Below are 13,913 nucleotides of genomic sequence, written 5' to 3'. Positions count from 1 at the left end.
CACTTACTTCCATTTACCTGAAAATTTCACTTCAGTTTTGTTCATTGCTGATGGGATTCTAATGTGATGGGATTCTCCAGTATCCGGATATCGGCTGAGGAGCATCCAGGCTGATTCTTTCAACTATTGGGACTAGAGCAGCAGTGACCATGGTCATCTTGTCGCATATGGACTCTTTTCTTTATATGTGGAGAGATGTGTAGCTTGGTTACATAGTATGTCTATTTTCTACTTTTGAGGCAAGTTCACAGTGATTTGCTTCCTAACTGCAGCAGTTTAACCTCCCACCAATGGTGAGTCAGTATTCACTTTTCACTCTTCCTCCATGGAGGTAAGGCAAATTTGTAGCTGCTTACCTAACCCTGTAGACTGCTGGTTTATTGTTTAAAAAGCCCAACAAAGCTTTAAATTGTTTGTTTGTGTTGGTGGCCCACGCCTTTAATCCCAGCACTCGGGAGGCAGAGGCAGGAGGATCTCTGAGTTCGAGGCCAGCCTGGTGTCCAGAGCGAGTGCCAGGATAGGCTCCAAAGCTACACAGACAAACCCTGTCTCGAAAAACCAAAAAAACAAAAAAAACAAAAAAAACAAAAAAAACCCAAAAGTTTGTTTATTATAGGGAATTTTCTAGATATAAATGATATTTTATATCTAGAAAGCACAACTGACACTTAATTTCTGGTGTGTTTTCTTTGGTTGTTTCCCCTCTGCCAATCCCTCCCTCCCTCCCTTCCTCCCTTCTCTGTCCAGATGTGTGTGACCATTCCAGGAGGAAATGCAACATTCCAGTGGCCACATTCCTGAGGGAAATTTCCTCACCTGCCCTCTCCCTTACCCCTTCCCCACAAGGTCACCAGTTGCAAATACTTTCTTAGCAAGGGATGGCCTTCTTGAACTCCAATAACATTTTGCCCAGATTTTTTGACTGACTCATTCTAAAGAATTTTTTTTTTAATTTTCGTTTTTCGAGACAGGGTTTCTCTGTGTAGCTTTGGAGCCTATGCTGACAATTGCTCTGGAGACCAGGCTGGCCTTGAACTCACAGAGATCCACCTGCCTCTGCCTCCCAAGTGCTGGGATTAAAGGAGTGCACAACCAACGCCTGGCTCAATCTAAAGAATTTGATGGCATTTAGAATTTGATATATAAATTATTGACTATTTTGTGAAATTCATCTCTTTTATGAGAGTACTCTGCTTTCCTTTGTATCTTTGTCCATTTACCTTCTACAAAATGCCATTGTTCATATTTTTCATACAAAATTATGATTTGTGTAACTGATGTATTTAGTCAAGGAATTTGCTCTTTCTATAATTAGCCATGCCAATTTATATTAAAATAACAAGAATTAATATTCCTAAGATAACTTTCATCTTATTACATTAAAGACATTGCCTGTCTATCTGTGCTCTCCTGTTTAGTGACAGGTTTTTTCCCAAGTTTTGATTATATCCAATTTAGACTAAAGGAAAGAAATGAAGTATCAGAGCTTGTGGTCTTTGTTCAGCCTGCTTAAAGACTTCCCCATAATCAGGTTAGGTTCTTTGTCTTTTCTCTTCATGGTTTACTACTTAGATTACACACATCTATTCAAAAGGGACAGGCTTTAGATTCAGGATTGACAATGCTAATAAAATATGATCTAAAAGCTAATCAAAAGATCTCCATTTTACCTATGCAATTATGTATTGTTTACATGTGTTTCTGCTCTTGTATTCATTCCATTGTACTTTTTGGCTTATAATTACATGGTTGTATTAATATAAATATCCAGGTTGACCTAAATTTTTGTTTTTACATGGTGTAGCTAAGACTTCTTTTTATAAGTGCTAGATAAAAGGGTTAGTATGTTATATGGTTAATCACCATCTCAGCTCTGATTCTACCACAAGTCTAAAATGTGCTTGTTTTTCTAAGGACTAGTAACTTCTATACAAGGGTACAATTTATTGTTGTGAACAAGGCCTTCATTTTGGAGAAGATGTTTAGTCTCTACAATTCCTAAAATATAAAGATTGAGAAAATAACTTAGTCCTGTCATTTCAGACTTCCTTAACTAACTAATATCCTTAAAATATACACAAAAATAGTATGTTTCACCAAAATAATTGTTCCCAGTTACCACAAAATATGTCAAATTGCTAATTGACAAAGTGAATTCTAGTCAAGTTATCCAAAAACCTTCACTGTTAAGCTTTAGCCAAGAGTCATGTAACTGTCAGACATTATTTTAATTAAGAAACTTTAGGCCAGGTGTTGGTGGCGCTAGCCTTTAATCCCAGCACTCGGGAGGCAGAGGAAGGCGGATCTCTGTGAGTTTGAGGCCAGCCTGGTCTCCAGAGTGAGTGCTACACAGAGAAACCCTGTCTTAAAAAACCAAAAAAAAAAAAAAAAAGAAGAAGAAGAAATAGAAACTTTAGAAGACGGACAGGTTACAGCATAAGGTGTGAAAATGCCTCAGGTGTTGGTTTGCACAGCTGCAGACCCTCCGCATCATTCCCATGTCTAGACAGACCTGGGTTCCTTCTGTCCACCTTTATGGTTTTGGCTTTAGGATCTTGAATCAGGAATAGCTAGGCCTTATGTCTCTTTCATCAATCAGGAATGCTGTTACTTCCCTTCACCATATGTCCACTGTGGTGTCCTTACTGTATGATGCTCCCTTCTGCTGATTCTCCTCGGAATAAGGAAGACAGCAGACCCCTTGATCCATCAGAAAAGGTGATGTTGCCCAGGACTCCTAGAGTTGTGGGTTGTGTGTTTATGACAGTGTTGCTGCCTTGATGTTCCTTCCCCAGCTAAGGTGCAGAGTGTGTCCTGCACTGGCTCTGTCCTTCACATACCACTGGGATTGTGTGTAAAGCAGGCAGCTGTGCCTAAGGCCTAGGACCCTGTTCTGTCCCAGGGAAGCAGTTTTTCCTAGGCCTCATTCTTCTTGGAGTGAAAAGGCACCCGGAACCTGCATGTCCCCAAAAGTGTAGGACTGCCAGGTTGGTGACACTCATGCCACTTTGTTGTGTGTAGGGAATTTTGTCTTAGTGGCCCTTACATATGTATGTCTGTGCCACTTCAGTTTTTCTTCTGTCGTTACCTTTGTGATTTTAAACTTTTCCTACTACTGCAAATGAACCCAAGGCATTCCTGGCAAAAGATAAACAAAGGCTTTGTCATTAGGCTACAAGCCCAGTTTCCCAATTCCTCATCGTGTTTTTCTGTTTGGGTGTATGTTTATTCCTTTTGTTTGTTTGTTTGTTTTATTTAAATTAGGATGGGGGAGGACTGGATTGTCCTTCCCTAAGAGCGTCCTTTTTGTTTGTTTGTTTTGTTTTTCAAGACAGGGTTTCTCTGTATAGCTTTGGAGCCTATCCTGGCACTCGCTCTGGAGACCAGGCTGGCCTCAAACTCAGAGGTCCGCCTGCCTCTGCCTCCCGAGTGCTGCGATTAAAGGCCTGTGCTACCAATGCCCTGCTGAGTGTGTCAGAATTTTAAGTCTCAGAGGAAGAGAACTTTCAATTAGATTTTCTTTTGTGCTGACCATATCCAGTGTAAAAGTCAGTAATTTAGAAAAGCTGTGTGAGGCTTGCCCTTAGTAATCCTGTGAAGGGCATCCTGAGCTTGAGACTGGATTGTTGTTTGGTTGGTTTACCTCTTTCTTCGAATACTCATGTAGCACAGCACACACACAGATGACAAACTTCATCTTAACTAGTTAACTGAAAACAGAAGTCTTAATCCACAAAGTCTAGTTTCTCCTGCTTTGGTCTCCCATTAACTTGTGACATATTTCTTCCCATTTGACCTCACATACAGCACCCGAATGATGGCTCACAGTAGTCTGTGACTCTAGCTCCTGGGAATGCAGTACCATCTTCTGTCCTTCCAGGGGATGACTATGCATGCAGAAAAAAAAAATCATATTCAAGAAATGAAATAAATAAATCTTAGTATTTGTGTGAACAACATTATTACTTTTCCAGAAATTATGTTGAAGGAATTGATTTACGACCCTGGGAAGCAATAGCAGTCATGGTGAGGTCCCAAGGGTTATCATTTAGTGTCTCTCTCTGCTCCATCCTAGAGAATGACCACTGTGGCCTCTTTGTTGGCAGACTGTGAGATACCTGATGTCCGGGAGTATTTACTCTAGTGAATGGAGGCTTTCTTCATCACCTAGGGCAAGGAAAACCATATCAAAGTCCAGGGTTGAATTTTATAATTCTGAATCCTCATAGGAGTACTCCTGACATGTATGTCTATTTTACCCATCCACTGAGGAAGTGTATCCATTGCTGGTGTGTTTTACTTCTCTTGACAGTGAATAGATTCAGTGAAACATGAAATGTGAGATAGTCATGGGCGTTTGCCTCATCCCTTGTCATTGCTGTTTCGTATCAAACCCTGTATGTGGTTCCTGGGTTTGAATCTTCCTGGGTCCTGCTCCTACTCTGAAGTCCTGAATTTGTCCTTTAGGGTATAGCATGTAGGATGTGCAGCACGAATTCTAATTGGTCTTAAAAATAAAAATTCAGATCCAGTGATGGGGTCAAAGCTGAAGGATCAGAGAAGCAGAGCAGCTAGCCACTAGAGTCTTACCTCTACCAATGTTCAGACTGGAAAGAGGCAATCCTGTCCCTATCAGTCCTCAGACTGCATCTGTCTGTAGGAATCCTCCCAAAATAAATAGGTTTATTACAGAGTACCATAATAATATGTTGAGTTGTTTGCTGTTAACACAATGTGGTTTTAGTTACATTTCTGTTTCTTGCTTTTGTTAGTTTTAGTTTTTTGAAACAGGGCTTTTTTTTTTTTTTTTTTTTTTTTTTGGGTAGGATTTGTTGTTCTGGAACAAGTTCTGTGGACCAGGCTAGTCTCCAATTTGGTGATCTTCCTCCTCTGTCTCAGGATGAAGGGATTAAACAGGCCTCCATATTGTTGGAAGTTTTCTTGTCCTTCCAGGTCCCATTGTTTAAATGAATTTCTCTTTTTAAAGGTGTATTTATTTTTGTATATGAAGACTTACAACACTAGTTCCAATAGGTCTTAATAATAAAAGTCCAGAGTCGGGTATTAGGGGGTGAAAGCTGAAAGATCAGAGAAGCAGTAAACCATAGACCTCTTACATTTATGAAATCCTCAGACTGAAAAGAGAGTGAGCTCCTGTCTCCTCTTTCTCCTCTCTCTACCTAGCCATATCATTTCCTGTCTGTCTGTATAGACCTCCAGACTTCTATGATTAACTAGTATCTAGCTCCACCCTCTCATCTTCAGTCAAACTTTCTCATTTTATAAACAAGATATTGGCCGTGCGTTGGTGGCACACGCCAAAAAAAAAAAAAAAAAGTCAATTTTGTTAATGCAAGTAAGAATAGAAAGTGAATTAGGTACAAATTTTTGGACTCACCAAGACAGGATAGATATGGCGTATTTTCTCTGTATTTCTCAATTGTTAAAAGACTAGACATTGTTGATATATTTATTGCATATATGGTGTATAATTATTGTACTTATTGTATATAGTTTTTTTATATTAGTTATAAACTTTTCTATTTTTAGACCAAAAAAAGGAAAATGTGGTGATACCTTGTTTTTCTTTTTCTTGTTTTTTGTTTTGTGTTTTTGTTTTTCAAGACAGGGTTTCTCTGTGTAGCTTTGGAGCTTGTCCTGGCACTCACTCTGGAGACCAGGCTGGCCTCGAACTCACAGAGATCTGCCTGCCTCTGCCTCCCGAGTGCTGGGATTAAAGGCGTGCGCCACCAACGCCCAGCAACAAAATTGACTTTTTATGTTTCTCAAATGTATGCACTTTACCTTTCTTAGGCCTCAGGCAAATTTCCTGTCAATATTGGATCAATTTTCTGATTACCTTGTGCTAGAGGGCTTGGCAGAGCCATATGGGATTCGATGTGTTATGTGTGTGTATTTCCTGTTCCTGTTTAATTCTTGTAACTGAATAAATGCTAAAGTCAGTTCTCTATCATGTTATATACACTCGGTGCATACAGTGAATCAGTGGCTATGTTGAAGGTTCTGTCAAATTCATGAATACCATGAGAATAGCATAGAATTCTGGCTCTGGGACAGAATTATTAGGGCTTTGAGGCACTTGACTTAAATTTTCTGATCATTAACCCGCCTTTCCTGATTTATTTGTATTGGTGTAGAATATAGGGCCTCCAGTGGGGCTTTGGGGGTGCACGCCTTTAATCCCAGCACTTGGGAGGCAGAAGCAGGAGGATCTCTGTGAGTTCAAGGCCAGCCTGGTCTACAAGAGCTAGTTCCAGGGCCGCCTCCAAAAGCCACAGAGAAACCCTGTCTTGAAAAACCATATATATATATATATATATATATATATATATATATATCCTCCAGATGTTGGTGTTCCCATATAATCCCATAATGGGTCTTTTTTTTTTTTTTCCACCACTCCCCAGCAGGGTAGGGCCCTCAACGGGGGTTCTGCAAAGTCCAAGTCTTCCTATGCTGGTCCTGGGCCCTTCCCCATGTGTCCAGGGCCAGAGTGTAACCCTTCATATGGGATGGGCTCTCAAAGACCCTTCTTGCACCAGGGAAAAATACTAATCCACTACCAGAGGCTCCCTGGAGTGCAGAGGCCTCCTTATTGACATCCATGTTCAGGGGTCTGGAACAGTCTTGTACAGGCCTCCTGGACTGCATCTGGGGTCGATGTGCTCTCCCTTGTTCAGGTCACCTGTTCCTGTGGAGATCTCCCTGGTTCCTGATCCCTTCTCCGGCCTACAGTGGCTCCCTCTGCATAATGGGTCTTTTTATAAATTAAATTTTCTTGCTTTTGGAATATTTGCTGTTAATCTCCCAAAAGATTACTGCAAGCTTTTTGCCAGGATTCCCTTTCTGCCTATAATTTGTCAAGTTGATGATTAGTAAGTCATACTACAATTTCTGCAGGGTCTAATCCTGCTAATTGTCAACCAACTAAGAGGTATTTTCCATGTAAATTTTCAAGTTTTCCCTGTGTTTATGTGGTCAAAAGATGCATTCTAAGATACTGTCTTCCCTCTACATTAATATACCTGCAGGAGGATGCCTGGAGGGTAAAGTAACCAAATGCAATCAAGTTTTGGATCCAAAGGATCCACATGTGCAGATTTTCCACCAGAGGTGATTCTCTCAGCGTCAGCTGATGATTCCCATGGCCTATTTAAGTCCTATTTAAGTTTTGTTTAAATTAATCAGCTGATCAGGTTTCACCCTAATAATGTGCCTTACATAGCAAGCATTTCCTAGCAATCTGTGAAAGTCATTAAGAGTCAGCAATTGATCTCTCTGAATTTGCACTCTTCAGGTCTGGTTTTCTGTAGAACTATTTTATAACCTTAATAATTATGGAATCTCCCCTTTGTATTTTTTTCAGGAGCAATTTGTAATCAAAGCAAATTGCCAACAAGGCAATTTTTCTTTACCTCTTATAATACGATTCTGAAATTGGTTCTCCGTTAAAGTCCTCTTTCTGGATCTGAATATCTCCATGATCTGTTTTATTAAATTTTTGTAAAACTTGTATCTTAACGCTCATAATAAATAATTTTAAGTGATAAAAATGATAAAACTGCTTATGATTCACATTACATATGTCCCATCTAAATGAGTTGTTATCTCATTTAATTATTCCATTTTCAAACCATCCAGCATATTATCATACAGAGGCCTAAACCTCTCCATTGCAAGAGTGTTTCTTTTTCTTTCCTTTCTTTTTTTTTTTTTTTTTTTTGGTTTTTCGAGACAGGGTTTCTCTGTGGCTTCAGAGGCTACAACATGAAAAACCCCAAACTTACTCAGAGGGCTTGGGAAAAAAAGGAAAGAAAACCTAGCCAGACAGGGTGTCTCTCTGGTGGGAGCCTTGTGTGCAGGCTCATGCTGTGCCGGTGGTCGCAATTTCACAGGCAAGTGGCTTTATCATAAATTTGTGTCTCTTAAGTTGAGCACCAATATGAAAAATGAGTCCTAATAGGTCTTAGTCATAAAAGCCTGGAGTCAGATATTAGGAGGTGGAAGCAGAAAAATCAGAAGCAGACAGCCAATAGAGCTCTTTCTGAATGAAATTCTCAGAGAGTGAGCTCCTCTGTCCTCCCAGCTTATATTCCTCCCTCTGCCCAACAGGGTTTCTCTGTGGCTTTGGAGGCTGTTCTGGAACTAGCTCTTATAGACCAGGCTGGTCTCCAACTCACAGAGATCCACCTTTCTCTGCCTCCCTAGTGCTGGTATTAAAGGCGTGCACCACCAACGCCTGGCGTTCTAAGGGAATCTTTTTGTGTTAGAATATGAATAAGTAAAAGGCGAAAGATTTATACCATCCAAAGAGAAACCAGAGTTTGTGCTGGAGAGATGGCTCAGTAGTTAGGAGCACTCACTGCTCTTCTAGACGACCTGGGTTCAATTCCCAACTCCTAAATGGCAGCTCACAGTAGTCTGTAGCTCCAGTTCCAGGGACTTGACATGGTCACACAGACATACATGCACCTGAAATATGGTAAGTTATTTTTAAAAAGAATATGAATAAGCTATCACCACAAGGACTCTCTTTGCATCTATGCCTGCCTGAAAGTGTATGTCTCTATTGTGGACTGTTTTCAGGGCTCCAGGTAGTTGTTGGGAATTGAGCTGAGGACTTCTGGAAGAATACGAATGCTATTAAACACTGAGCCTTCTCTTCAGTCTTTCTATGTATTTCTTGTATTAGGCTTTTCATCTGGCTGTCATAAATGACCCAGAAAATTGACTGTAGGCAGAAGGAGTTTATTTCGTGTCACAATTGAAGGGTGTGTATACTTTACAAATGCAGAACTGGGGAGCTGCTTGTCACAGTGCACACTATCAGGAAGAGAGTAATGTATATCTGTCTTATCTTCGACTAGAGTAAGTCCTATAGAGTTCACAAATGTTGCCTCTCAAGTTGGAGTGTGTATTGCTTTGAATATGTTCCAGCTCTATGCCTGTCTGCTTCCCATCATGAAAATCATTGACTAACCCTCCAAAAGTGTAAGTGTTGTCCCCCAAGATGCTTTCTTTTATAATAGTTGCTTGGTCATGATGTTTCCTGAGGGCAGTTGAGTAGTAATCAAGATAGCATCCCAGATATTCTTCAGTTATTCCTATTTACATCAGAATTTAGTGGTGTTTTCAGGAAACTATATGCTAGATTATTCTCTATTCTGTCAGTGTGTCAGTTAAATGTAACCTTTCTAATATATGTCCCCTTAGGAGAAAGTAGCCTTTGAGGATGTGGCTGTGAACTTCACCTGAGGAGAGTGGACTTTGTTGAATTCAAGTCAAAAGAAGCTCTACAGAGATGTGATGAAGGAGACATTTTTGAACCTGATCTCCATAGGTAAAATCCCAACATGTTCCCATCGCTTATTTAGTCAGAGAACATCCATGTCTTGTGTACGTGTGTACTGTTGGTATTTGGATTCTTGAAGGTAATATGTGGTAAATATAGTGGGATAACCCATGTCAAAAAGTGAGGGCATAATACTTTTTATGTTGAATATGAATATGTCATACTGTTTTCTCTGGATTTTCTTCTAGAGAAAGCAAATAGAAGAAAATAGTGGAGAGGACTGCAAAGACCTCAGCAGAAACACACGGTAATTGATATTCAAAAGAAAGGAATTGCTCTCACATATTTGCAAATCTTTGAACAATTGCAAGCCTACCAAAATCTCTAAACAAAATTAACTGAATAATGATCTCTATGCAAATTTCTGCAGTAGAGCATTGAATTGTGCCATTCAATATTTGAGTGTCTCGTGTTTGTAATGCATTAAGAACACATGTGTCATGTAATATTAGCCTCTGAAAGAGCTTTACCAGTGGTTTATTACACACAAACTTCAAAAGTATTTGCCCTCTTTCTATACATTACTTTGAGGTTTTGTTTTGTTTTGTTTTTTGTTTTTGTTTTTGTTTTTTTGCTTTCATTTGCTATGACCAAAAAAAACAAAACAAAAAACAAGTCTGGGGTGGAGCTCACTTTTCCTTACACATCCTTGTTTCATTCCCATCATAAAGGGAAGTCAGGGCAGGAATTCAAGCCGGTCAAGAACCTGTAAGCAGGAACTGAAGCAGAGGTGATGGAGAATTGCTGTTTTCCAGGGTGCTTCTCATCCCTTATTGAGATAACCGCCTTATACAGCCCTTGCCCACCTGTCTATGTGGGTACTACCCACAGTGGGCTGATCAAGAATATGCCCTCATAGACAAGCCTAAATGTCCACCTGATAAAGCCATTGACTCCTTTCTGGTTCTCTCTTCTCAGATGTGTCACCTTAACCAAAATAACCAGCAGGTACCTTTCCTATACAGCTCATGCCCTCTTGCCCATGGCCACAATGCACATCATAGTGTTAGCAACCTTCATCAATAAGGAATGTAAAATGCTCCCTCAGACTCATTTACAAGCCAATCTGAGTCATTTTCTGTTTTGAGGGAACCCAATCTGTGATGTCCCTAGATGTGTGTAGTTGATAACTAAGGAACCAACACTCACTTAGAATTCTGAATGTCAAAATGCTACAGTGTTTCCCCACTTTATTTGATTGTAAGGATTGTCTACTGACACCAGAACTTTTGCCTTCATGTTCTATCCTTTTCCATATTGTTTTGTACCTGTATAAGTGTGTCTTATGTTTGTGTACAACCCTAGTGTCAAAATGTTTTCTAAAAGGCAGAAGAAGGCAATAGTCCCTACATACCATGAATAACAGGAACTGGTGTTTTCACACGAGTGCTGGTCATCAAAATCTGGACTACCAAAGACCAAAATATTTTTAACCCCCAAATCTGTGACACAACTCCTTCATAATTCTAATAGAAGTAAAGACCACAATCTATTTCTTTACATATGACAGGGTCTTTACATGTGGTGCACGTTGTCCTTTACAGTGACTGTGTTCTTCTGTTACCCCTGGGATAGTATACTTCTGTGGTCTATACAAGCCAGCCTCCCATTTCCCTTGGCTACAGTAATTCTCATATATATATATATATATATATATATATATATATATATATATATATTTTTTTTTTTTTTGCAGAGCTCAAGTGATTGAGAAAGACTGAATATTCATGTGACCATGAGTGTGATAAAAAGCCAGGAACATATTACAGAGAATATCATCAGTAAAGACATGCATCCTGGAGAAAGAGTATGTGAAAGCCCATTGCCTGTAAGAAACACCGTTGGTCATTCATCCTCACATGGGTATCGCAGAGAGCAAACTACAGGGATACCATCTGTATGGAAGAAAGCCATGGCACAAGCTTATGTACATCAGGAACATTGGAGAGATATCCATCATTCTGAGTCACTTCAGGTAATTGAAACTTCTCCCCAGGAGAAAGCCTGTGAAAGTCAAGAATATAAGGAAGCTTGTGGGAGTCTCAGTTTGGATCAGCCTCAGGAGGAGAGAGCTCACACTGGAGTTACACTCAATGAAAATGCCGTAACAGGATATGCATATGTTCCCAACGATGAAGGAATCCATAAAGAAGTGGAACGATTTGTATGTAAGCTCTGTGAAGAATCTTTCAATGATTCTACTGATCTTTACAACCATGAAAGTAGTCATATTGGACAGAAAAGGTACAATTGTAGGCAATGCAGCAAAACATTTAAATATGCAAAATGTTTTGAGAATCATAAAGTAACTCATACAAGAAAGAATCCTTATGTTTGTAAGAATTGTGAAAAAACCTTTACATGCTCCAGTCATCTGAAGAAACATCTAAGGAGTCACACTGGAGAGAAGCCTTATACTTGTAAGAATTGTCAAAAATCCTTTACAACGTCCAGTCATCTGAACAGACATGAAAGAATTCATACTGGAGAGAAGCCTTATGTTTGTAGGCTTTGTGGAAAAGCTTTTAACCGCTCCAGTCATCTGAACATACATGAAAATATTCACAGTGGAGATAAGCCTTATGCTTGTAGGCATTGTGGAAAAGCTTTTACTACCTCCAGTAATCTGAATGTTCATGAAAGGATTCATAGTGGAAGGAAACCTTATGTGTGTAAGCATTGTGGAAAAGCCTTCACTGACCTTAGTAGTTACAAGTATCATGAAAGAAAGCACACTGGAGAGAAGCCTTATGCATGTAAGCATTGTGGAAAATCCTTCGTTGACTCTAGTAGTCATAAGAAACATGAAAGAAAACACACTGGAGAGAAGCCATATGCTTGTAGGCATTGTGGAAAAGCATTTACCTCCTCCAGTAATCTTAAGAGACATGAAAGGATTCACAGTGGAGAGAAGCCATATGCTTGTACGTATTGTGGAAAAGCATTTACTACCTCCAGTGGTCTGAAAGTTCATGAAAGCATTCACAGTGGAGAGAAGCCTTATGCATATAAAAATTGTGGAAAAGCCTTCGGCCAGTCTGGGAGTCGTAAGAGACATGAAAGGAATCACACTAGATAGAAGAAGTATTATGTGTGTAAATATGTGAAAACCTTTACCCCTTTTACATCCTAACTTGAATGGAAGAAATCACTGGAAAGAAACAAATTTTGTGTAAAGCATGTGGGAAATTCTTCATTCAGTCTAGTGATCTTTAACTTCATAACTTTAACTGTGAAAAAATTCATTCAAAAGACAGACATTATTCATGTAAGCATTTAGGAAACACCTTCATGACTCCAGTAGTCATCACAGACATGGAAGTGTCACACTGGAGAAAAGCCTTATGCCTTTAAGCATTGTAGAACAGCTTTCAGTCACTCTGGTAATAGTGGACACGAAGTGCTTCACTCTAGTCAGTAGCATAATGCTTGGTAGCATTGTGGAAAAACAGTTGGCACAAGAGGAGTAAAAATATTCACACTGGAGAGAAATCCTTTCTTTGTATTTGGGAAACTATTTCTTTGTTCTTGTGATTTTATCGAGGATGAAAGACCTCACACTCATGAGCAACTGTTTCAATGTTAGCATTGTGGAAAAGCCTTGGCCACTTCATGTTTCTGTGACCCCCATGAAAGCATTTACATTGGAAAGGAGTTTAATGTAAGTATGCACCTAAGTATTGTGCCAAAGCCTTCACCAGTTCCTGTTGCCAAGATGTTCTCAAGAATCCATCCTATAGATGGGCCTTTCATTGGTATCCGTTCGGAAAATACTTTAGCAGAGGTAGTTCCTCTTATACTAAAAAATTTATTTCACTGGTGAAAACCTTTATGTTTGGAATAAATGTGGTTGTTTAGAATAAATGAAGTTTAATGTGATTGTCATTTTCAGTAGTGTTGATGTGTGTCCCCCATCCATGGATAATGATCTCACAGTGAAAAGTGGTGTGTAGAACTTGCACCACCATTAACTGTGTGACACTGCATTGGTCAAATTGCTTCTATTGTTAGAAATGAAAGATGAGTGTGATTGGACAGTGAAATGCTAGTAATGGTTTATTGCCAGAAACCATGATTATCTCAGTTACCTTCCTGGATCATACTTTGTGCCAACAAAAAACCAATAGCTGAAAGAGGTCTTCTGACAGTCACATACACACTTTAAAATGAATGCAGGCACAGCAATACAAATTAGTAAATAATAATAATGTTTGTGAAAGTGGACACTTAACTAACAAATACAATTTTTTTTTTTTTTTTTTTTTTTTGGTTTTTCGAGACAGGGTTACTCTGTGTAACTTTGGAGCCTATCCTGGCATTCTCTCAGGAGACCAGGCTGGCCTGAAACTCACAGAGATCCACCTGCCTCTGCCTCCCAAGTGCTGGAATTAAAGGCATGCGCCACCAACGCCCGGCTACAAATACAATATTTTAATGTGGAAAGAAATATTGTTAGACCCAATATTTTAGTATGAAGAAAGAAAATCATTCCAAATGTGGAATAACTCCTGATTTATTTATTTATTTTTTTGTTTGTTTC

At 39.4% G+C, this 13,913-nt stretch overlaps 1 protein-coding gene across 1 annotated transcript in view; it reads left to right on the top strand.

The window, feature by feature from the left end:
* LOC100774062 (zinc finger protein 664-like) overlaps positions 1 to 13,258 on the top strand; it is a 53,563-nt gene extending 40,305 nt beyond the window's left edge. The window contains exons 4-6 of the mRNA XM_027419543.2: positions 9,235 to 9,361; positions 9,562 to 9,620; positions 11,070 to 13,258. Coding sequence (XP_027275344.1) covers positions 11,109 to 12,452 — 1,344 coding nt within the window. The 5' untranslated portion in view covers positions 9,235 to 9,361; positions 9,562 to 9,620; positions 11,070 to 11,108 and the 3' untranslated portion in view covers positions 12,453 to 13,258. The remainder of the gene's footprint in view (positions 1 to 9,234; positions 9,362 to 9,561; positions 9,621 to 11,069) is intronic.
* Positions 13,259 to 13,913: the final 655 nt, after the last annotated feature.

This window comes from Cricetulus griseus, chromosome 5, assembly GCF_003668045.3.
Source record: "Cricetulus griseus strain 17A/GY chromosome 5, alternate assembly CriGri-PICRH-1.0, whole genome shotgun sequence".
In the NCBI taxonomy this organism is placed as follows: Eukaryota; Metazoa; Chordata; class Mammalia; order Rodentia; family Cricetidae; genus Cricetulus; species Cricetulus griseus.
The sequence above is the reverse complement of the archived record's forward strand: the minus strand, read 5'-3'. Positions and strand labels throughout refer to the sequence as shown.